This window comes from Eremomyces bilateralis (assembly GCF_010015585.1).
Source record: "Eremomyces bilateralis CBS 781.70 unplaced genomic scaffold P152scaffold_5, whole genome shotgun sequence".
Classification (NCBI taxonomy): domain Eukaryota; kingdom Fungi; phylum Ascomycota; class Dothideomycetes; order Eremomycetales; family Eremomycetaceae; genus Eremomyces; species Eremomyces bilateralis.
The window spans coordinates 863797-886260 of record NW_022985071.1 but is presented as its reverse complement, the minus strand read 5'-3'; the positions used below and the strand labels follow the sequence as shown (position 1 = coordinate 886260).

The following is a 22464-nucleotide window of genomic DNA, read 5'->3' as shown; positions in this document are numbered from 1 at the left end:
AAATTTCGATACAAAAGCGATGGGTATCCAAATAGTAGAATATTTTTCATCTTTTTAATTATCGATTTTCAATTCTGTAGACTCCTGAAAAGGGTTGGGTCTTGGTCATGAAAACGAACCAGCCCCACAGGAATAAGATAGTCCAGATAAGAGAGCCGGAGAGCATATACCACGGTATGTAACATGAGGAGTTATCTTGAAAAGGGGTTTGATCGTTCACAATGCCACAAGGGCATTACTGCTGCCCGTCAATGGATACAGCATCTTGTAGAATCCCACCGCACCAACGACGAGCAATGAGTAATACACGACAGTATAGAGCGTCTCCTGAGTGGCAGATCCGACATTTCCTCCGCTCGGCCCGTTCGCCGACTCTGTTCGCTTCCTACCGCCATCACCATCCTCATTCTTCCTCCCAGCTCCCTCAGCGTCAGCGTTCAACATCCCTTCGAAAACATCCGGCCCAGCCGCGGTCGGGACTTCCACCATAGGGACTTCCACAGTCACTCTCCCCCACAAGCGCGGGAATCTCATGGAATTGCAGAACGCATGCGCGGCGCAGCACGCCCAGAAACTCCCAGTCCGTAGCAAGATGAACACGGCGAACATGCCGAACAGCGTGGTGTAGGCCATCTGAATGACCGATCGGAGGACGGCAGCGATGAGCGGGACGCGCGGATGGGTGAGGCGAAATTCGTAGAAATGGTGGATGTGCGCGATGCCGAAGTACAGGGGGGTGATGTAGATGACGTTGGCATAGTTCGGGGGGTTGTGCATGTCAGACACGGTGGCGTAGGTGAGGAGGTGGAGAGGGACGATGGAGGAGCGGAACACCGCTTCTTCAAGAAGGGGAGCCTTTATTGGTGTGAGAATAGGAAGGAGTAAAAAACGAGGGTTCAGCTACGCTTACCACGACGATATTCCGCCACCAAATCAGGCTGTCCATGCGATCGCGCCATGCGGAGCCGGAGATCAACTCTCGCCAGGAAGATTCGACATAATAGCTCTCGAAGAGAGGGCCGACGAAGAGGATCATGCATAGTAGTAGTACCTTGGCGATGTCGTGAAGGCCTACTGGCCAGAGACCCAGGTGATGGAGGGACTCCCCGAAACCATACTTTCCGTACACCGATAGGATGTAGAGGGTGATCACGACGGTGGTGACGGAGGCAATGCTCACCGCGCGTAGTCTGGCGCGGATGACGGACGGGGCATCGCGAGTCAGGGTCGCCGAGGGTCGAGTGTTCTTATCGAGATAGAACGGAACGACAAAGAGCAAGACATATGTTACCTGCAGGGCCACCAGACATGCTGGGTTAGTAGGTGGCATATTGGGCGCATCTGGGGAATAGGGGTTTGAATGGGAATTTCAAGAAGGACTCGCAAACGGAAAGGTCATCCCAGGATCCTTGAAGACTGAGGTTTGTTTGGACAAGACTTCATGATAGTGGAATGTGTACCGTAGCATAGTGGACTGTGGAATGCGGATTATTCATTCGTATTTCATGGAGACTGCAGATCGTGTGCTGGTTCAGGTCTGGTAAGTGTAGGGTTGGGAGAGCCGCATTCCACAGAGCACATACGACATGGATCGTGCGATGACATCAAACGTCAAACGTCAAACATTTGGAAAAGTCAAGCCCATGGCGGATGCGAGACGGAGAAAGGCACAGACTTGGAGAGTTGGATGCAAAGTGGGATGACTACAAATGCAGGGGAAGCCGCGAACCAGCCGAAAGAGCACAATATCAGGATTCAGACGACTGGTATGGAGGTTATGGAATCAACGAGAGGTCAGTCGTACCGACAATGCTACCACGGCGTTTGCAGATAATGCGGGCGGTTTTGACGCTGTTGAGGTGGACGCGTTTCAGCAGCGAACGCGACAAGCCAACCGAACGAACAGCTGGACTCTGTAGTGGAGGGAAGCACTCACGCGGTTCTTTGGTGTAGGAATCCTTGAGACGGTTGAACACGTCCATTAGCGCCACGGGGACTAGATGGGTGAGAAATACAGAAGTCAGAACCCCGAAGAAATATGGAGATCCGAGAAAGAATATCAGGACTTCAGGAGAACAAAGCACGTGGAAATGGGACGATGGATTGGCGGTGTATGAAGGACAAAGAACACGAGAAAGATTCAGGAATACAATAGGAATGACGGTAGGGAAGAATATTAGGAATATTAGAGGGTGACAGAGGGGAGAATTATTATTATTTCCGCATTTATCATTCGTGGACAAGGGAGCTAATGGGGTCCAATCCATTCCTCCAGTGATCGCTTCATACTGTAACTCCACCTCCCTCATCCTGACCTCCATTCCTCCATCTTGCCCCGATGAATTGGTCGATTGGCCTCCAAGATTCCAACGCTGGATGAGGGACGCAGTCCATATTAATCACTTAATATTGACCACTGATACACGTGTAATCTGCATTCCCCTTTCGTTTCCATTCTACTTTACGATCCAGGAAGGATAGGATGATCCACTTTGGAATCCCTTTCCTTTGCAGGAACGTGCATGACCTGTGCAGGACAGCTAGGACTTCTGCAGGGCTGCTGCAGGAAAATGAATATTTATTATTCTGTATGCCAGCTGCAACTTTCACTGGCTGGCTTGACGTATTATTATTGCCCAGGTTGTACTTAGGTCATTAATTGCTATCTCTCTTTCTCGCTTGAGTCGCTTCTGGTTGCTGACTGTACACTGTTCCCTCCCTAGTCCCTATTCAATTCGTCGTCCATTATTGGGGGTTCTTGCCTTACAGCCTCAGGCTTCCACGTGCCAGCCACTCAACTCCCTTTCACTCTCTCCCACACACCTCCATATGAAACCTTCCAACCCTTTCCCCTTCTCCTACAAACTTGCAACACTGTCCTTCATTTCTACCTTATCTTGTCCTTCCTTTTTGTTTCGTTATGAGTATTTTTATCCCTTAGCACTGTCGCTCTTTTGACCCTCACTATGCCTCTGCATTAGCCGCCACTCGTTCATCAGCATTGCTTCAATTTCTCGGCTTTCGTCCTCTCGTGTTCTCTTGCTCATATCAGCCATTTGATCAAGCATGTTTTTAATATACCACCACCACGCTCTTTAAATGCTGTTTGCATCCCTCTTGAGACCTCGATCTGCCAGCTTATTGCTCGCTGAAACATGTCATCGTCCTCTTCCAGCTCCCTGCGCCGTCCCTCTCCCGGTCCTAGTCATTCCCGGCGAGCATCTCCCAAGCGGCAACCTCTCCGCGAGCACTCCCAATCCCGCACAAACGAATTGGCCCGTCCGAGCATCCGCATAATTGATGAAGATACCGCCGCCGCATATTTCAAATCCCCCTTCCCGAGCCACCCTTCCCACATCTTGCGCCCACACAATGCGCCCGATTCCATCTTCGAAGACAAGGATGTGCGAGTTTCAGCCGACACCTCTGCGTCCAATGTTGTAACCACCGGCAGTCCGGACGACGGCCTGATTCCTCAACCTCTGAAACCGCGAAAGTCCCCTTCAGACCGTCAATCGACCTCCACCAGCTCCGAAGCGGGTACCTTTCGAACGACTGGTTCTCCCTATACGCCCTCATCCAGTCGCTTCTCCCAGGCCTCTACTCCCCCGTCGTCCCTAGCCACTGGTGATGAGGACTTCCTTGAAGGAGTCTTGAGTAACGTCCAGGAAGCGAATCCATCTAGCATAAGACTCGTCGCCTCCGATCCACTATCATCTTCCCCGACCCCTACATCGCATATCGATCACGCCCGAAGACTGAACGAACAGCGATCCGGAAGCTCTCTCGCATCTTCTGCAACGTCGGATGCCTTGACCATTCGTCATCCAGAGGGTCCGCATACCACGGTCTCATCCTCCCCACCGTCCTCGCCGAACTTTATCGTCCATTCTACACCCGGCAAGCACCAACGCTCGGTATCTTCGCTCAGCGCTCGAAGCTCGAAGTCGGCTTCGCCGTCGAGTAAGCACAGTGGAGGAACCATCGTCAAGCACTCAGCGGAGTCGCTAGGTAGATCCGACTCTTCCTCGACCGGCAACTCGGATCGTCCTCGGTCAGCCTCGAGTCCTGTGACTCCTTTACGCTCCGCCATCCGGCTTGCGGTCGAGACCGGAGTCCCGATCCAGTACCCAATTGTTCGACAATCTCCAGCGAGCAATTCATGGGCCTCGTCGTCCACGGTCTCACCACGCGTTTCCCCACGAATGAACGACGGGCCATCCCGAGCGCAATGGAGCTCTCGTCTCTCCACGATACCGTCCGAGACAGAGTCGCGCCCGTCCCACTCTTTTTCCATACCTCATGAGAAAGAAGAGGGTCGGGAGAGCGGGGATATCTTGGATGGCCTCTACCGCGAGCGCTCATCTAGCCCGAGGCGGTGGGGGCGTCCCGAGAGCGAGTCATCTAACGGTGGCCTTCGATCAATTGCTAGCGAGTCAACCATGCCATCTGTTGCGGCTCCTGCGCCCCTCTTCTCTACGCAATATTTATCGCCATCGTCTACGGTCCCGTCCGGTCGTGACTCGGAAGAACAAGATGACCATGTCGCCGATCTTCCGTCTCCACAACTGCGCCAACAGCGATCGGGTTATTTCAGGAGATATTCTGATACGTTGTCGAGGCCGACTTCGTCAGGATCTACGTACTCGGCGAGAAGCTCCGCACCGAGCGTTATCGCTAGCACGCTACCGGCATGGGCAAGGTAAGTTGATGAAAACAGTTCTCTTATTACAACGCTTGAACCCCTGTTTGCCTGAACGGGGCATGGATTATTCCCCATGTTGCGACATTCAAAAGCCTTGGCCGCTCATTTTATGTTGCCTGTCCCTGCAGAGATCCCCGCACAATCCTATAACACTGCGCGGGCAATCTGCCGACTTAATATACCCGTTCGGCAACGTCCAACGATTCACTCGCCTATGCAGGTGCAGCTTTTGAAGCCGCTAGGGTTATTTGTCTCGTTGGCCAAGGGCGTTCGTCAGGGCAAACCTATCACATTATTTCCACTAGCCTCATAAGAGTTCAGTCCAGCTAACGACCATCCTTCTCATCTCGCAGGGCATATTATCGTGGTTCTGTCCTGCTACCACCCACATCATCGCATTCCAATGTCGCGTTCCCGATTTCTTTTCCGCCGGAGACGTCAACGCCACCCCAGACAGTCCCGTCGACTTCCATCATCCGTCAAACGACTTCCGCCTCGGCTCGGTCAACCAGTCCCTCCGCTCACTTTCCGTTATCCCTATTCCATCCCCGAAAGCGCCCGCGACAATCCAACCTCCGCGGTGCCGCCGCGACCTCCCCTACTGGCGTGTCACGATTATCACCCACGCCCGAGCACCCGGACCAGTCTCGACGCTCCGTGCTTCGACGCTCTAAAAGATTTTCAATCATTTCCAGGCGCGTGCGAATGTCGTCGGCACGTAGTTCGCAGCTTCCCCCGCCTTCGCCTCCGCGCACACCCTCTCCAACCCTCTCCGACCTGCCCACCGACCCCGCGGTCACTGATACGCGTCTCGCTTCCGATGACCCATCCGCAGTCGAATCATTTGCCGCCCGTCAGTCTCGCACTGCTCGGCTGACCGCGCTTTCCCTCCGCCCTCCACAGCCACAGTATCTCTCGGGAGCAATCCCAGGGCTCAGCCTCAACTCGCCACGATTGCCTCGTGACCGTCGCAGCGCCGGGCGGATGTCCGTCTGGGTTACCCCGAGTCTCGACGAGCCGATTGGACCGCGTGCCGTGTTTGGCGGCGTCGGCCGGCAGATCGCCCTCTTCGCCGTCGGGTTCGTCTTCCCGCCGGCCTGGTACGTCGGCGCTCTGCTGCCGTTGCCGCAGCGGCCTACCGCTCGGTACGACGAGAGCGATGTCGAGGCCGGTGGACCGGCTGCGGCGCTAGCTGGCTTGGAAGGAACCACGGCAGAGAAGGCACCCAAGCGTAGCAAGCAGACGGGGAAAGCAAAAGTGCGGACGGATACCGTCGGCGTTGATGATCCCAATGCTCCGCCCACCCGTCCTAGCTACGACGCGGATATCCAGCAAGCGCTCGCACTTCGGCTAGACGCTTATGAAGAGAAGCAGTTTCTCAAGGCCCGATGGTGGCGGAATCTGAACCGTATCATGTGTGTGGTCGGGCTGTTGCTGATCGGTGCCGTGATTGCATTGGCCGTGGTCGGAACGAGGATGCGGGACGGACGAATGTAAGTGGTCTGTCGCGGGCTTGTGGATTCGTTCCGAAGTTAGCTGCGTGATCTTTTTGTGTTTTATTTATCTTGCTTCTTTCACGCCTATCTTCACGATGACTATGTTTCATGTCTGATGGCACACGCCTTTACATCCAATGATTTCCTTTTCAACTTCTCGGATACGATTGCATGGGCTTGTTTTGTACGTCCTTCACGGATCTAATGCTTGAGTTCATCGTCACGATGAACTCTGGATGAAAGAACGGTTCAGCGTTTATGTTTCTATCTCTGCTGTTGGTACGCTGCAGCATCATGCAAATGTCCATCATGATATACAAAATCCTAGACTCTACCCACCCTTCATGTTGGTCTAACTCAATACCCTTGGATTACAGATCCCCAATTCTTCTTGTTATTTTCATTGTAGCGCTACCCCTTTCTGCCCACCGATCACTCTTCTTGTACTGCTCACCTCCGAGGACCGGCTGCGTTCGGTACCGTCCGTCCGTGAACTGTATATAACCAACAAGCGACCAACGGGAATCAGCGTTGCATGGAAAATGTATTAAATGCTTCTTAAAACTGAAGGACCTGTTGCGGTTGAGTTTGGCCATGCTATCGGAAACGACATACATGTTTCATATTGATGAAGGCCGAGGATCATAGACTACCAGTTGATTGTAAACTCCGAATGCGTGGACCTTGCCAGTCGACATGTCGTAGCAGCAGACGAACGAATCCCAATTCCAGCTCCAATCCCACCCCAGCAGCCAGGAGTGGACCAGGCCGGATTGCCACCGGACCATGTTCCATCAACCGCAACGAAGACGTAACCCATCCCAGGAACAGCGAAAAAACACCCTTCACATCCATTCTATACCCTCGTTTCCCAACCGTTAACGACTCATGCATCGACACCTAACGTCATCCCAAGCGCCTGACCGAATCTCGCAGCGCAACAAGTAAGCCACCGGAACATGGCGAAGGATCGACCCCGGACCAATGGGCCCCAGATCAAAGAACCGAGCGGAATCGGCATCTAGCAGCAATTCGGCTTCTTCGCCTCCTTGTCCGCCGATGGGGAGAGATGCACGGTGTGGCGTTCCCCGATGGGGTTCTGAGATGCGTCGCCTTGGTCGAGTGCCTTGCTCGAGACAATCCGGTAGATTTCTGGAACGACGGTTAGCGTGTCCATCATAGTTGAGAGCACGGAGAGGCCAGGCAGCAGCATTAAGACAGTGAGGATGTCACTCACCAGTGAGAATGTTTTGAAATGCGAGTTCGACGTTGCTTGCATCGAGAGCGGAGGTCTCGATAAAAGAGAGACTATTTTCACCTAGAGGTACACGTTGGCGTTAGCGGAATACCTCAGGCTGAATGATTCAAGGGCGGAATTCGTCGATAAGATTCCAGGAATACATACTCGCAAAGGCCTTTGCATCATCTGTCGGTACAGCGCGTAGATGCCGCAAATCACTCTTGTTACCCACAAGCATGATGACGATGTTGCTGTCGGCGTGATCGCGCAGCTCTCGCAGCCATCGAGTGACGTTCTCATACGTCTGTACCTTGGAAATATCGTACACGAGCAAGGCCCCGACGGCACCGCGGTAATAGGCCGAAGTGATGGCTCGATATCGCTCTTGTCCGGCGGTGTCCCATATCTGCGCCTTGATGGTCTTCTGGTCGACTTGGATGCTGCGGGTCGCGAATTCCACGCCGATGGTCGACTTCGAATCCAGGTTGAATTCGTTGCGGGTAAAGCGACTGAGCAGGTTCGATTTGCCGACGCCCGAGTCGCCGATCAGCACCACTGGCACACGCCGTCAGCAACCTACGGATTCCGGAGCGCACCACGTATCAGGCGTCAAGGGAGCATTCGACGGAGCGAGGCGGACCGATACGAAGGTTCATGTGGCATACCTTTGAATAGGAACTGCAGAGCATCAGGATATCAGCGGTGGTATGTGATGAACGTCGGGGTCAAGGGGCCATACATCATACTCGTCGTTGGCCATGATTGCCTATCGATGTCGTGGGTCGAGGGAGGTGTCGGTGAGGCACACACGGTGCAGCAGGAGGACACAAGGGAAGGAAATCAATATTCCGAGAGTGACCGGCAATGAATGATGCAGTGATCAGATTGCAGTGTCTGTAGGAGGCAGTGATTATTTGGGGCGAATGGACAATGAGGACGTTGAAAGATGTTTCATGGGCTTTTGTGGGGGATGCGTGTGCGGAGTGAGCTCAACGCCTCAATTTGGATGGAATCGTGAAAGGGAGGACGCCAGTGAAGTGAGACAGTGCTGAGGCAACCAGGCATCACTTTCACGTGACTGATGACTCGCCCCGCTATCACGTGCAGCTAAGCTTGCCAAATGCCAAGAAGCCCCTGTAAATCATCACGTGCGGATAATGCATCTGGGTGGTGGATGGATCTGACCCCAGGCAACAAGGAGCGGCAACGATTCTTTGACTTCACCCTTTCGTGTCACAACTTCGTTTACTTGTATTAAACACTTCTAAGAATTCGAATTGAAGGATGTGATATAATGCTTTCTCATGTCACCAATTCCATGGATGATTCCAGTCTCAGGTGCCGCAAAAGAAGCTGGTATACGTTCTCACGTCCCACACTTCTAATCTTTAGCGATCTTTACGCGATCTTCATGCACCTTTCACATCGCTCTGCCATCATTTGAGTCTAGTCGGATTCATAATGAAAGTCACTCAAGTATCTGCACACGAATAAACCCAGCTATCGACAAGGCAGCGGCAGAGGTGGAAATCCAATCGTTGGGGCTCTTCGATACCCATCCCCCAACATCAGTCCTGCCTTTTCTTCCTATCATTATTCGAAAACGTCGTCTATGTTCTCCGAATCTCTGCCTCTCCTTTACGTTCTCGCGATTCCTGTTTATACTACTCAACAAGTCTTTGCCTGGCAGTTTCATGCAGGGAATGCCATCGTTCATTGCATAAGTCTCTACCATGGATAGCTTGGCTTCTGAGGAAGAACGAAGGAAAGAATTCATCGAGAGCGTGAAAGAGGCAGACGATAACCTATTCCAAGCCGAGAGGATCCTCTCGGCGAAAACGGTGGATGGCGTGGAACATTACCTGGTCCGATGGCGATATTGGCCTCGGGGTGCGGCAACCTGGGAGCCCCAGGACGGGATGGTTGGATGCGCCGACTTGCTAAAAGAATGGGAAGTCGAGAAGGCCGCTCGGGAAGATGGAATCTACGAACCCTTCGACCTCGACCAGGTCGAAGCCGACATTGCCGAGTTCAAAGTTCTGGAGAAGAGGGACCCACAGAAGGTCTGGGCCGATTTTTTCCTAGAGTTGGAGAACGCGTACGGTTTGCCGGTAGGCAGTCATAGGCCGTACACCTCAGCAGGTCACCTCAGATCTTATGAGGAACAGGACTCCGATTCGGGTCAGGGTACCACGGCCGAATCGTCCAGAACACAGAAGAGCAAGGAGGGCGAAGGGCACTTCGAATATCCCCACTATGCAGGCAGTATCAGTTCCGAGGGCCAGCCTCCGGTGGGACAGACGAGGAGATCCAGCGGTATCAGTGCCGTGGACGAGCCTCTTATGGGGCAGATGCGGAGATTTAGTGATATCAGTTCCGAGAGCGAGCCTCTTATGGGTCAGATGAGGAGAATCCGCCGTAAGAGCGACGACTCGGATGTCCCTATGATCGAGCTTAGAGAGAAGAGGAGAAAGGTGGATGCAATCCAAGATGGGGATGATGTTGGGCAAATGCTGCAGGAAGCCAAGAAACTCTCGATGGAAGCTGCCACAGCTCAGATGACTATTACTTCATCTGCCCAGGACGAGCCAACTTTGAGCAATAGGACGATGCCAGATGATCTCGATTACCTCTTTCAAGGCCTCTCGAGTCAGTCTCAGTCTACAACCCAAACATCCCCTCCTTTGGTTACGCCGGTGGCAAAGGCCAAAATTTCTGTCGATACGTCGATGTCACAAATGAACAAGCTACCGACGAGCGCTACCAGTGCCGTTTCGAAGCCGCCATCGCGCAAAAGTTCCGAGGATATGTTGCTCAATGTACCAAGCCCGGCTGAGACTGAGACTACAATAACCACAACCAGAGTAGTGAGTGCTCCACTACCCTCCGATCAAGATCGATCTCTGCAATCTCCCCAACGGAAAGCGGCAGCAGATGTACAGGAGCCGAAATCTGCCATCACAGAGACAGGTACGTGGCCATTTGATACGTGTTTCGCTTTACCGTTGTCTTTCTTCCAGGATTCGTCAAAATTTTTATTCCATGTATTTTCGGTTTGTAACTAGATCGAATTGCGGTTGATGGGAAGGAACGAAGCATGAGTTACTGGTTGTTGCAAGTCGCGAACTCACTGTGTTCACGTGCTATTGATACCATCATAGTCAATGCTGTTGTTGTTTGAGTGCTGCGCGATATGTTGACATTCTGCTATATGTTCTAATTCCCCATGTTATTTTCATTTCACAACTTATCTCAATGCCCACTGCAGAATCTGTTATGGATTTTCAGATACTCAAGCATAGATAGAGGTCCTTTGTATTTTCGAGACTTGAATCCTCCTTAGACGGCATACTTACAATTCCTTAGCATCGACATCGCGTCTTTTTGGTGCAAATCCCACCCGAAAGCGTGGTAGACAGACATTAAAAGACCGTATCGATGCTGAAAGGCCATCCGCCGAGAAAGCCGTTGCAGACACCGAGAAAGAAATGGAGGGCGCCGAAAAATCGAAACGCCCCCTGTGGATCACCGAAGCGTATAAGATTCGGAAAGCGTCAAAGGCCGAGAGAATCCCAACTGAGGACCAACAAAGGGCGATTCTCGAGCTTGGACAACCCCCTGCACAACGTGACGCTTCGGCACAGTCACGAAGCTTGTTCGTTCAAGATAACGAGGACGGTGTGCAGCGACAAGGCGAACCAGATCTGCCGCCCCGGGGTAGGAGACGAAGCAGTGCATTTGCTACCCGGAAGTCCTCGTCTGCGTATGAATCCGACATCCTATCCGGGAATCCAACCACTACAGCAGCTCCCAACAATGATAATGCCTTCGGCCGGGGAACCACCAGGGATCCCCTGAGCGCATCGAAAGCCATGATTGCCAATGGCAGTTCCGAACCAGAACCACCTTCGCATTATGTTTCATCCGAAGAAGTGCTTGAGGTCTCGGACGACTCATTACCGAGGACCGGGATTTACGTTGTCCCTTACATCTGCTCTAACTGGAAGGAAAGTGTCTGTCGGGAGGGTGACGACTGCGTCTTTATTCATGCCCATGTGTCACAGTTGCCGGTCAGTACCCACGAGATGCATATCCAGGCGGAAGACCCTTGGTTGTTCCGGAAGTTTGGTACATGGCAGCGCGGATGTCCACCTATATCTTGTGGCTTCTGGTTCACAGGGAAGCCACCATGCAGACACGATGCTGAAACGTGTAAATTCGCACATTGGAACACAGGAAGTCACCAGATTCCATTCGGCCCTATTGTAATCGCCCCGGTGACAAAAAAGGCGCCGTACATTCTCAATAAATGCGGTGCTAAGTCAATCATGGAGCAAACCCAGCTTATGATGCGGCGCGTTGAGCCTGAGACGGCCAAGATAGACGTACCTGCGGCTACTTACACAGAAGTCCCTGCGATCACGTACAAAGACGTCCCTGAGAGCGATCTCCGGCGGCTTCCGAAAAGTGAATTGACTTGCTATTTCTGGTACGAAACTGGAAAATGCCAGAAACAAGCCGGTTGCCAGTATGTCCACGAGTACCGAGATTATGGGGCAATTCCCCCTGCGAAACGGCGGGGAAATTTTGCTGGTAAGTCAGGTTTACAGAGTATTATATGTGCTCATTAGTTTCTAACCGAACGCAATAGCAGCCTTTTTCAGACCTATCAAACCACCGCCAAAAGAATCCGAGGGACAAGCTCTACGTCAATATACCCCTAATTCTGATCACCATGCTCCTGCTCGGTCACAGTCGTGGCCCAACCCATACGAGAAAAGACGCATTGATAGCTATCGCCCTGGTCTGCCGTCGCCGCATAGAGCTCAACAAGGATATGATCAATATGATAGCTATCGCCCCGATTCGCCGTCGCCGTACCGAGCTCTACAAGAACATGGGGAAACTGATCACAATCGCCCTGATCCGCCGTCACCATGGCTCGCCCGACAAGTAACTGAGCACATTAATCGAAGAACTTCTGCAGAACCCAGCCACCCCACTCCGCCCTCCGTCCAGGCTCTAGAGAATCCTAGGCCACCTCGACAGTCAGATACGGAACCCATGGACACGTCAAATTCAGCAATGGACTGGGCGCCCATTGAATCGAATATGCAAATGCAAGCTCGTCTCACGATTCCGTACCAAGGTAGCAGTGGCCTTTTCGATAACAGCATCGCCTTGCAAGGGCTATCCGATGCTCAAATCCACGAACTGCTTCAACTCTTCGATGGAAGTTTCTGCCTTCAGCCGACCAAAAGGATCTTCGGCGAACAATTCGAAGAGTTGATTTACGATCCGCAATGTTCAATGGGTCGTGGTGTGATCGTTCCCCAAGACCGCGATTCAGCACGCCGGATCGATTATTTCTCTCGATATATCAATATCACTAGCATGGGAAGCGTCCATTTCGACACCGAGAGATCAGTCGTTATCGTTCTTTACGCGGTAATGTCGGATAATTGGAATTTCCTAGGCCAAAGTTCGGGACAGGAAAACGAAGACCAAGCCTCTAAGATGCGCTTTTATATCCAACGCGTTCCGTCCCAACGAGAAACACTCTTTGGAGTACCTGCGGGGGCCATACCGGACCTCCCACCGAATACTCCAATTTGGAATCGCAACCTCATTGCTGCTAATTATTGGCACCAGAGGTTCCTTGATTGCAGTGATCGCATTCTGCAAAAATATCGAGCTGCTGCAGAGCGTGCCAAGAACCAGGCAGGGACGACAGATCCAAACATGAATCGAACAACCACGATAGCAGGTACGACGAAAGACGCTCAGGATGCCACGAGATATGCTGAGCGCAAAGCGTCCGCGCATATTCATGACCTGAATCCCACCCCATATGCCGGCACCACCCCGCTTCAACATGCGATGTATGGCGATAGCACACGAACCCCACGACCTTCGAATCCTTCGAATCCGTACGTGCCAACACAGGATCCTCGACTTACTCGCAGATGAGAGAAGGACATTCGGAAGATCTGCATGGTCACGGGTCTATGTGAATATGATGTATACATTGAGCAACCCACTCCACAGCCAGTCTCATCACGCGGACATGAACACGTTTCAGAGTCATTTCACGTCAGGTCCCAATTCTTCAAAACATAAACTCCCGTTCGGGAGATTGGTTCTATGCGTATGACCTCGAATCCCTCTCATTCCCAAGTCCTTCATTCGCGGTGCTCAGTCGGGCGCATAAGCTTAGGAAGACCACCGTTTCGGTGGCGGCAAGGTAGTTCAGGGTATCAAGGAGCACTCTCAGGTGCCTCGTGAAGTTCTCTTCATATTTTTGAAGAAGGTCCACTAGTTTGTCGAGCTTTGATGGATCGTAGGAGATGGAAGAGCTATGATGGTGGGATCGGCCAGAAGGCTTGGCGGAATTTGAGCCGGCAAGCTCGCTATCAGCGGCGATGAGGTATCGAGATAGCGAAGCAGTGTAATTAGCAAACATCGTGCACGTCGAGAGAATCTTCGAGTTGATCTGAGTCATGCAGATGGTCAGCCATGAGCGATTTTGAGGTGGGATGGAAACAGCATGGTGGACAACGTACCCTCAGGAGTTTCGAATTCGTCAACATGCACTCTTTCAAGCATGTTGCTAGGAAGTCTACATGATCCTGCATAAGCTCATCAACAGTCCTCTGCACCTGCGATGATCCCAATGACTCCTGATCGTCGGCCTTTCCAGCATCCAGCCGAGCCATCAATGCCAGCCAGTTCGGCTCAATGACCTCCGCTGTGCAATAATAGAGTAGCTGTTGGACGAAAATGAGCATTCGCGCCCGCAAAGTGAACGCTCGACGCTTCCAAAGCTCGATCTTTGGATTCGAGCTTCGATGCTTCCATGCCATGGACTTGTTATGATCGACCCAGCTGCCAGCCAGTAGAGTCTCGAGATGGCGCAACGAGAGTAGGTACCGGAAGAGGAGTTGATAGCGGGTTAAGGTAACGCGACTAACGACAAGGGAGAGAGGAAATGGCATGGCATAGTCAAGGACGAGAGCATCGAACCCCGTGATCTCCTTGTCATCGGCAGATGTCGGCAGCGTCGCCGGTGTCAGATAATTCGAAATGCTCCCGGTAGCAGCATCTTGGTCCAGTCCAGTGACGTTGACAATCTTCATCAACCAACTGGTCAGACCAATCTCGTTCATCTGAACTTTCACGTCATCCTTGAAAGGGTCTTCCGCGGCAACGCTGCCAGGCTGTCGCAGGACAATGTCCAACAGCGACTGAAGTTTCCCGACGTTGACATTCTTGGCTGGCTTTCGCAGCTCCGAAGTGCTGAGCTCTAAGAAATACGTGAAGAAATCCGATCGATCAAGGAAGAAGTAATGCTTCAGCGAACGCAGCCGAGCCGGCAGAGCATGGGTCTTCAACAACAAGTCCAGCAACGACGCATTCGCGTACGCGTAGGCATTGCTGACATTCTCCAGGAACCGAGGGTCATCGAATGTGGTTGGGACATCTTTCAACTCTTTGCTGACGTCGACCCCACCGCATTCACGAACCACGTTGAGGTACTTGCCAGCGAGGAGCACTTTGTCGCGAACAGACTCGAGCTGAGGCGGGACTAGACTCTCACGGATCGTGTATCGCTTCTCCCAATATTCGTCCGTATAGTCCTGGTCTAGTTTCTCTCTCCTGATACTCTTCTGCTCCTTGATCAGGAACTCGTTGTGTGGGTCTTTGATCCCTCCATGATGCAGCCATTCATTCAACATGGCCATATATGGTCGACTTGATTCCCGCAAGAGAGTGGTCAGAAGTTCTCTTGCGGCCGGATCTCCAGCCATGGCCGCCAATCGCTTGGTGATCAGTCCGAGGACCGCTCCTCCTTTACATGTTTTCTTTCCTGGTAATTGGCCTGCCCCCTCGCGCAAGGACTCGAGAATACCGTCCAGATTTTCCGTTTCATCCAAAGAATCGTCCGAATCGTCTTCGAGGATGGAATTGGCCTTAAGCACTTCAATGCCGAACGCGTACAGCTGGAAAAGCATGTGACTTGTGGGTTTGATGTGCAAATTGAGCAAGTGAAGTGTGAACGTCGCATTTGTAAACAATTGATGCTCCAGCTGTGCGATGAGCGTTAGATAGTCTTTCAGCAGTTTTCGAACTGCTGCGCAAAGCGCATGATTGACCATTCCATACTCTTCTCGGCTCTGGACCTCGACGAAGGTTTCGATGGCGATGTAATGAGTAGCTATCTTAAGCATTGATAAGGTGAGATCCCGTAGACTTGGATCAAGGCCTGGTAATATCCGGAAGAGGGGACCAGTCAGCCGATCTTTTTCCTCCAGAGGATTGTACGACTCAGCATATTGGATATACTGGCCCTCAAATCCCATGAAAACAAATAGAAGGTCATCGAGGATGGCTCTCTCTTGAGCCTCCAGCGATAGCTCATTGAGCGGCCTCGGCCGGATGCTTTGAGGAGCTAGAGAGGCACGCGGAGGATGGGAAATTCTCGATGCCAACGGCGCCGAGGAATGGGTGATAAGTGACGCCTGTGGAGTCCATACTATATCTCGTCAGCAACCTCGGACCATAAGCATGCCGTTGTATATTCTCACCTCTCGCTATATCTGAGGCATTTGAAGTAGCTGCAGAAGGTGTAGTCGAAGCGGTCCCAGGAGCAATATCTGGCTGACCCCGATTCTGTGCCTGTGGTTCTGTCCTCGCGTCGACAATCTTCACGGGGCTCCTGGTTCGAACGGTCACTGTCTCCCGCGTGTATCTCCGGCTTCTTTCCGTTCTCTTCTGGGAGTTTGCAGCGTGCTGGGTTTGGCGTTCAGATCTGCCTAATGAACCTGGCGCATTGCTTGAAGACATGGCGATGTCCTTCTAGCCATTTACACATTGGCGACAGGTTCCAGCCGAAATTGAGGGGGTTTCAGGGAGGAATAGAGCTTGGTTCACATATCAATTACGGTGGAATTGGTGAGGTGAATATTGGGCACTCTCACTTCACCAGATCACAGCGGACTATCCGATGTAATATTCCGTACTCCGTGCATGTAGGTGATAACTCCGACTATCAGTACCGTGATGTCGTGGGGAAACGGCAAACGCGAATTGACGCGTCTCTCAGCATCTCACGTGCCGCTGCGGCGTTCCGCTCCTTGTTGGCTTCACGTTCTCTTGGACTTCACTTATTATTACTTTGTTATTTCATAACTATCACAAATTAATATTTCCCTACATTCCGTTAGTAATTCTCTATAAACAACATTTTCTCTTTCTCCACCCACAACCACCCTCCGCCCTCCACTCACTCAACTCTCCACGCCTCACACCTCCCCTCGCTGCGTGATCCTCAACATTGCACCTTCCCACACACAATCCCCGGTGGTCCAGTCCACCACTCCGAGACACTACATGGACTGGAACCGATGTTGACAGCATCACAAGTGAACCTCCTAGAAGGTAACTTCCAGAATGTCACAATGGCGGTCAATCGTGGGTATGTAGCCAAGGGTTCTCCACCAAGTCGCATGCGTTTGTAACTGACTTTTCCTTGTCGCATAGTCTATCAAACCGCGTTGTCATCGATTTGACCCTCGATGAAGATGAAGATGAACTAGACCCACAAGACCGTGAAAATACCGCATCTGCTCTACTTGAAGGCTTCAAGTCGAATCAGAAACACGCCGCTCCGGGCGACCTCGCTTCACAATCGTCGAAGAAGCAAAGAGTGGTCGATGATGGATCGCTTTCGTCTATTTTGAATGGACTGATGCAATCCCCCGTGGGGGGTCCTTCGAATGATCCTGCGCCTACACAGGCGGAAGATGTTAAAGATTTCGATCCCCGCCCAACCTCTGAGCGAGTCCTGAACGGCAGGAACTTGACCGCTACAGATGGGAATGATCGTATCCCTAGACACCCGTCCAACGGTACACTGAACCCCTCAAGTCTCGAAATACGGAATCGAAGAATAGGTGAGGAAGGTCCGGCTTCGTTCAGGCCACCCCCGCCACTGAAGCGAAACGTTTGTCGAAGATCAGAGCCATTCCCCAAGATTGGTCTGCATCTGCTGGACAGGGCCCTGGAAGATAGTTCGCGGCTGTATCGGGGCCACTTACGACTACAATCGCCAGAGAATGCTCCGCCGTCCGAGACTCATGACTCTGTCAAGAGTAAGGCAGCGGCGAGCAATTTGAGACTACGTCCCGTACCTTCTAAAGCCCATCTAATTACGCAAACAGCAGAACACACTCTAAAACGGGCAAGTCTAGCAAAGAAAGAGCTATGGAGTCCGGACAACAGTGTGAGTCGTAGCGCCCCGAGCGAGAGTTATAAAGAAGTCATTTCGCCAAGTCGACCGGCCAGGGTTTCTGCCGTGCAGAATCGGACCCAACACACTCATTTGCCAATGGGAACCACGCCTAAATTGACGTTTAAACCCTTGATGCATACGCCTATGCAAGCCTCTGGCACGGTTGTCGGTCGAGCTGCTACAAACGGATTCTTCACCCACGCCTCCTCAAATGATCTGGTGCCGCCTCCGGTCATAGTTTCCGGGACTGCAGTACAGTGCGGATCATTTCGATATGATACCAAAGGCCGCGACCACAGTGGCACGCATTTCATGCCTGACCAACACGCTGTTCTGGTGCTTATGAAAGAAAAGCTGGGTGCACCTATGAAGGACATTGCAGCGATCCTAGGGCGTACAGTGAACACACTTAATGTTCAATGGTCGACACGGATTCAGAGGGGCGCTGGCCACGGCCCCGGGCCTCGAAAGGCTGCATTAAGCCTTCTGCCAGCATCAGTACGAAAGGAGCTAAGCGATAGCGATCCGACGTCCGACACTGCATCTGAAGCGTCAGAGTCAGAGTCGCAGGCCTCTATGCCGTTCGATGCCCCTGGTGTACGACGGCAGACTCGACGCACAAGGCCACTGCTAAACTATGCTGAGAAGCCGCTGGATTTGGACGACCTTGATGAGGTTATTATCTCTGCTCCGGTCTCTGCTACAGAGCAAACCAAGGCGGGAAATATCCAAGCGCGATGGGAAAGGCGGCTGAAGAGACAACAAGTAGAACGGCTTTCGTCTAGGCCTTACCTCGCCGAGAATACGCGCAACAGTCTTGTCAATAGGCTCCGAAACGGATCAATCTGGGAAAAGACTCCAGATTCGGATGTCTCGTGGACGGACAGCGGCCTTCACATCGGGTTTACACAAGCCGAAGTATCGGAGCTTAATAGCTGTATTAGGTCTCTCGGCATCGATGCTACGGTTTCCGTGTCTGGTGATCGATTATGGCTCTCCGCGGACCTCTCAGAAGCTCAGTTACTAGCGATATCTCATTCTGCCCAAGAGCGGCTTCAGTTTAGGCGAAGTCTTGCTAGCATTCAGGACTTTCTACGCGATGCGCGCACTGGAATGGCGACAAGCCCCCAAATTTTGCTCCTTCAGGGCACAAGGCGTCCTGTGATGTCCCCGTCCCAAGAACTGCGGAGTAGGGAGATCAGGCAGACTACACCTTCCATTACCCGAAGCCTGAAACGTACCGTGTATGACTCTCTTGGTCCTTCCCTTACCTTTACCGGTACCTCCGGATCAGTTGTATCGGTGGCGTGGTCGCCTCAGGGTGACATGTTTGCAGCTGGCGCATCCTGTTTGTCTGAAGGCAATGATGCTATATATAACCAGCCGTATAACGTGCTTCTGGGGAAGCCTAGCAGCAAGACGATTCATGAACTAGCTAGTCACCGAAATCGTTCTACCGGCCTACACTCCACCGTCACTCAGGTTGCCTTTTCCCTCGACGGCTCTTCACTGTACTCCACGGGATACGACGGCCACTTGCGACGGAATAAGGTGCGAAAGAGCCAGATGAGAGAGGATATAACCTGCAATCTTCATCGTAAGGTGGTTGTTATGGATGTCAGCCAAGCAAACCTTGTTGCCACCGGAATTAAGCGCTCCGACAAGTCAATCACTATCTTCAATTACGCAGAATATCGGTCAGAAGCGAGTGCGGATGAAAGTCCGATACGACTACGGTCCAAAAAGGCGGCAGGAAAGCCGGAAGCACATATATTCCCTACCTGTTTGCATTGGGGCAAGCACGCCTATACTCAGGGCTACCTTCTCGCCGGATTCGGTGAAGAACGTGATACCAATTCGCAGCCTGAGAAGAGCGGGGATCTCTGTATCTGGGACGTGGACCACGGGTCCAAGGTTTTCGATGTGTCGCCTTCCTCGAGTAAGGTATTTGAGTGCGGTTGGAGTCCTCATTCGAATCAGTTTGCAGCAGCTGTGGTGGCGGACCGACATAAACTGAACATCAACCGCGGAACAAGGACCGAAGTCCGAATATACCCGATGAATATCAATGCCCGGTATTCTTCTGCGATCGAGCTTGAGTCGCCGGCTTACGACATCAACGATGTGATCTTCTCCCCCTTTGATCAGAGCATCGTGGCTGCTGGAAGTACTGATGGGAAAGTACGAGTCTGGGATCTTCGAAACCCAAACCAAGTGCTGCATACAATGTCGCACGGTCTCCCGATCACCCCGTTGGACGATGACGAGCCGCTTGAACTTGCCGACACGGGTATACGGTTTCTTTCTTGGGGCCGGGATCGTCACCGGCTATTCAGCGGATCGTCGGATGGGGTGGTGAAATCGTGGGACATTTATCAGTCCGGATCTCGTGATTGTGGCTTCGTGCGCGATCATATTCAGCTTCAATCCGCCATCTTGTCTGGATCGTTCTCGCCGGATTTCTCGAAGCTGCTTATCGGAGAAGACAAGGGCGCCATCCAAGTGCTAGAGATTGGGAATGAGGACCGCACGTTGCATGATGCACAGCCATTCGCTCGACACGATGATCCACGTAGGAAAAGGGATGAGGCAAAGCAGAAGAAGAAGGAGCAGGCGGAGATTTGCACGTTCGAGGAAGAGTTAAAGATGCAGTGGGACTTGAAGGCTGGGGTAACCGCTACCTCAACTCCGAAGGACACACTTCCTCGCTCCTCATCCCGTCGTGGTGATTTCACCGACATCGTTCAAGAAATCGGCGACTCAGGAAGATCTCAAGGCCGGATTCCCACGAACTTATTTTCCGCGCCTGTGGGCCGCCCCGTGGACCAACGACGAGCACTGTGCCCGTCATGTCAACGGCCAACTCGCTTTAAGTCCACCGATGAGGAGAAGCCTGTCGCGGAGACTTGTGACCTCTGCCACTTCACCTGCTTCTCGTGCGGGAATCAGGCCATCGTGCTCGAGAATGATCAGGCGGTTCACTGCTCGAACTGCGGAACCTGGGAACTCGGCGGTCTGGGGTACCAGAAAATTCATGGTGGCGTGGTGCCACTTCGATCGAAAGCAGAAGAATGTGAGGAAACTGAAACCGTCAATCTTCTAGACGAGATTGAGGACTATACGTCTTCTCTCTATGTCTAGTCGGGTTAGAATGGCGTTGGAAGACGTGAAGGTCCGCCAGCTGAGCTTGTTACAAATTTGCAGGGGAGCAACCTGAAGCGTGAACGTGGGGGATTCTTCGGGAAACGAAATGGAAGGGAGCGCATCATGACCTGCGTAATGAAGTTTGGACCATGCGTCAAGCAATGGTGTATATTATACATGTGTGCTCATGCACACCAGACCCTTTGAAAGGGGCTAAGACTCAGCAGGTTCATTAAGGCACAGCATAATAGCGAATGGATAACATGCAATGGTCTTAAAATGCCGTAAAGGTTGATTGGATTCATGATAGAAAGAATCCAACCGGAGCTAGCGAATAGACATGATCTCAGCGTCGATCTAACTGTAATTTTCCAATGTACATAGTACAGACCCCCGGAGATCTTCATTTAACCTAATGGATTATGTGGGAATGAAACGTTTATACACTACCACCGGGTGGATTGATAACCATCCCCTCTCCCGCGTTCACGACTGGTAGTCTACAACAATCCGTGGGCACCATTCTCTACAACCGCTGCATTTCCGCATCAAGATTTCTTCCCCGCATTCGTCACCCTCAACACAAAGTTCACAATGACCGCGGCCAGCAGCGCAATCGCCAGCACCGTCGGCCCGTATCTATCGTCGAACCCGCTCTGTCCCCGCTGCCGGATGCTCCGCGCCCGCCAGTGGAACGTGAAGACGGCGTATATCATCGCGGCCATGGCCACGATCGTGAATAGGCCGGCACTGATCTGGCCCACCTTGTCGCCGAAGTTCAGCAAGCCGACCGCGAGGCCGCCGAGGATGACGGTGAAGTTGAGCCATGAGAGGAAGGTGCGTTCGTTGGCGAAGAAGACTTTGGGTTCGACGCGGGTGGGGAGGGCGATGCGCTTGCCTGGAACGTAGGGTGAGTGAGTACGGTAGTTAAGGTGGGAGGGGATTGGTTGTGGTGGAACAGTATGGGTGATTGCGGGGGAGCTTACCTGCGGCTTGCTGAAGAAGCGGCTGGCTAGACATGATGGAGGTCGAGGATATGCGTGTTTGGGGGTTTAGAGGAAGGGAAAAGCCCGTGATCTTGACGTTGTGGCAACCAATTGCTCTCTCCACCCGTCAGATTGGACGGTGGAAGGGTTGAAGACTGATGCTACTGTGGGGGATAGACACAGACACGAAGACTCAATTGAGGACTTTAACGTTTGGCACTTTCAATTGAAGTAGTGGTAGAAACATTCAAGTCCAAAAAGGCATAAACCATGATAATGCCGGTACCGTAATTACCGGCACTGCATTTGGGACGGCATATGATAATAGCTTGATATCAACTCGAGGAATCAAGGTGAAGATGAAGCAATGTGACGGAATGATCCAGCGGACGAGAAGAGCTGCACATGTAATCAATAAAGCACGTGATACAGAGTTGTTGTTGATCACATGAATTGGATTGGCACGATTGGGTGTTTTTATCCGGCGCACGTTAGGAACTGTTGATGTCGAAAGTGCTCTCTCCATCACAACACTCAATGTTGATAGTAAGACATCTTGGAGTGAAGTAAGAGACTCCTAAAGAAACTGTGCTTGGATTGAA

General features: G+C 52.1%; 8 protein-coding genes across 8 annotated transcripts; 4 read left to right on the top strand and 4 right to left on the bottom strand.

Moving 5' to 3' along the window:
• Positions 1-46: 46 nt before the first annotated feature.
• On the bottom strand, positions 47-1986 carry P152DRAFT_456686 (uncharacterized protein). Its single transcript, XM_033679058.1, has 4 exons — positions 1937-1986; positions 1805-1851; positions 911-1291; positions 47-855 (listed from the first exon to the last, which is right to left on the bottom strand). The coding sequence occupies exons 1-4, from the start codon at positions 1980-1982 to the stop codon at positions 217-219; spliced, it is 1113 nt and encodes a 370-aa protein (XP_033536064.1). The 5' UTR covers positions 1983-1986; the 3' UTR covers positions 47-216.
• Positions 1987-3099: 1113 nt separating this feature from the next.
• P152DRAFT_472199 (uncharacterized protein) lies at positions 3100-6202 on the top strand (the record flags this gene model as incomplete). Its single annotated transcript, XM_033681138.1, has 3 exons — positions 3100-3104; positions 3176-4702; positions 5059-6202. 3 exons carry the CDS (start codon positions 3100-3102, stop codon positions 6200-6202), a joined length of 2676 nt encoding a protein of 891 aa, XP_033536063.1.
• A 129-nt stretch (positions 6203-6331) lies between these two features.
• P152DRAFT_271285 (uncharacterized protein) lies at positions 6332-6774 on the top strand. Its single transcript, XM_033674868.1, has one exon. The coding sequence runs from the start codon at positions 6460-6462 to the stop codon at positions 6703-6705; it is 246 nt and encodes an 81-aa protein (XP_033536062.1). The 5' UTR covers positions 6332-6459; the 3' UTR covers positions 6706-6774.
• Positions 6775-7222: 448 nt separating this feature from the next.
• On the bottom strand, positions 7223-8201 carry P152DRAFT_472198 (putative ras GTPase Rab11; the record flags this gene model as incomplete). The annotated part of the gene is made up of 5 exons (XM_033681137.1): positions 7223-7353; positions 7439-7519; positions 7607-7996; positions 8107-8119; positions 8181-8201. 5 exons carry the CDS (start codon positions 8199-8201, stop codon positions 7223-7225), a joined length of 636 nt encoding a protein of 211 aa, XP_033536061.1.
• Positions 8202-10718: 2517 nt separating this feature from the next.
• P152DRAFT_271262 (uncharacterized protein) lies at positions 10719-13652 on the top strand. The gene is made up of 2 exons (XM_033674867.1): positions 10719-12034; positions 12093-13652. The coding sequence occupies exons 1-2, from the start codon at positions 10930-10932 to the stop codon at positions 13409-13411; spliced, it is 2424 nt and encodes an 807-aa protein (XP_033536060.1). The 5' UTR covers positions 10719-10929; the 3' UTR covers positions 13412-13652.
• On the bottom strand, positions 13498-16387 carry P152DRAFT_271249 (uncharacterized protein). The gene is made up of 3 exons (XM_033674866.1): positions 16027-16387; positions 14005-15974; positions 13498-13934 (listed from the first exon to the last, which is right to left on the bottom strand). Exons 1-3 carry the CDS (start codon positions 16283-16285, stop codon positions 13584-13586), a joined length of 2580 nt encoding a protein of 859 aa, XP_033536059.1. The 5' UTR covers positions 16286-16387; the 3' UTR covers positions 13498-13583.
• A 242-nt stretch (positions 16388-16629) lies between these two features.
• Positions 16630-21132, top strand: P152DRAFT_271234 (WD40 repeat-like protein). The gene is made up of 2 exons (XM_033674865.1): positions 16630-16916; positions 16982-21132. Exons 1-2 carry the CDS (start codon positions 16846-16848, stop codon positions 20871-20873), a joined length of 3963 nt encoding a protein of 1320 aa, XP_033536058.1. The 5' UTR covers positions 16630-16845; the 3' UTR covers positions 20874-21132.
• On the bottom strand, positions 21128-22222 carry P152DRAFT_413228 (vacuolar transporter chaperone 1). Its single transcript, XM_033677003.1, has 2 exons — positions 21863-22222; positions 21128-21774 (listed from the first exon to the last, which is right to left on the bottom strand). Exons 1-2 carry the CDS (start codon positions 21894-21896, stop codon positions 21425-21427), a joined length of 384 nt encoding a protein of 127 aa, XP_033536057.1. The 5' UTR covers positions 21897-22222; the 3' UTR covers positions 21128-21424.
• Positions 22223-22464: the final 242 nt, after the last annotated feature.

Bases quoted from the DNA above. Each gene is read 5' to 3' on its own strand.
- P152DRAFT_456686 (XM_033679058.1), bottom strand. From the start codon at position 1,982: ATGGACGTGTTCAACCGTCTCAAGGATTCCTACACCAAAGAACCGC. The intron at 1,852-1,936 runs GTGAGTGCTTCC...CCACCTCAACAG, and splicing joins TTCCTACACCAAAGAACCGC to CGTCAAAACCGCCCGCATTA. The intron at 856-910 runs GTAAGCGTAGCT...ACACCAATAAAG, and splicing joins GGTGGCGGAATATCGTCGTG to GCTCCCCTTCTTGAAGAAGC.
- P152DRAFT_271285 (XM_033674868.1), top strand. From the start codon at position 6,460: ATGTTTCTATCTCTGCTGTTGGTACGCTGCAGCATCATGCAAATGTCC.
- P152DRAFT_271262 (XM_033674867.1), top strand. From the start codon at position 10,930: ATGGAGGGCGCCGAAAAATCGAAACGCCCCCTGTGGATCACCGAAGCG. The intron at 12,035-12,092 runs GTAAGTCAGGTT...CGAACGCAATAG, and splicing joins ACGGCGGGGAAATTTTGCTG to CAGCCTTTTTCAGACCTATC.
- P152DRAFT_271249 (XM_033674866.1), bottom strand. From the start codon at position 16,285: ATGTCTTCAAGCAATGCGCCAGGTTCATTAGGCAGATCTGAACGCCAA. The intron at 15,975-16,026 runs GTGAGAATATAC...GACGAGATATAG, and splicing joins TGCCTCAGATATAGCGAGAG to TATGGACTCCACAGGCGTCA. The intron at 13,935-14,004 runs GTACGTTGTCCA...TGCATGACTCAG, and splicing joins CGAATTCGAAACTCCTGAGG to ATCAACTCGAAGATTCTCTC.
- P152DRAFT_271234 (XM_033674865.1), top strand. From the start codon at position 16,846: ATGTTGACAGCATCACAAGTGAACCTCCTAGAAGGTAACTTCCAGAAT. The intron at 16,917-16,981 runs GTATGTAGCCAA...CTTGTCGCATAG, and splicing joins ACAATGGCGGTCAATCGTGG to TCTATCAAACCGCGTTGTCA.
- P152DRAFT_413228 (XM_033677003.1), bottom strand. From the start codon at position 21,896: ATGTCTAGCCAGCCGCTTCTTCAGCAAGCCGCAG. The intron at 21,775-21,862 runs GTAAGCTCCCCC...CCTACGTTCCAG, and splicing joins GCTTCTTCAGCAAGCCGCAG to GCAAGCGCATCGCCCTCCCC.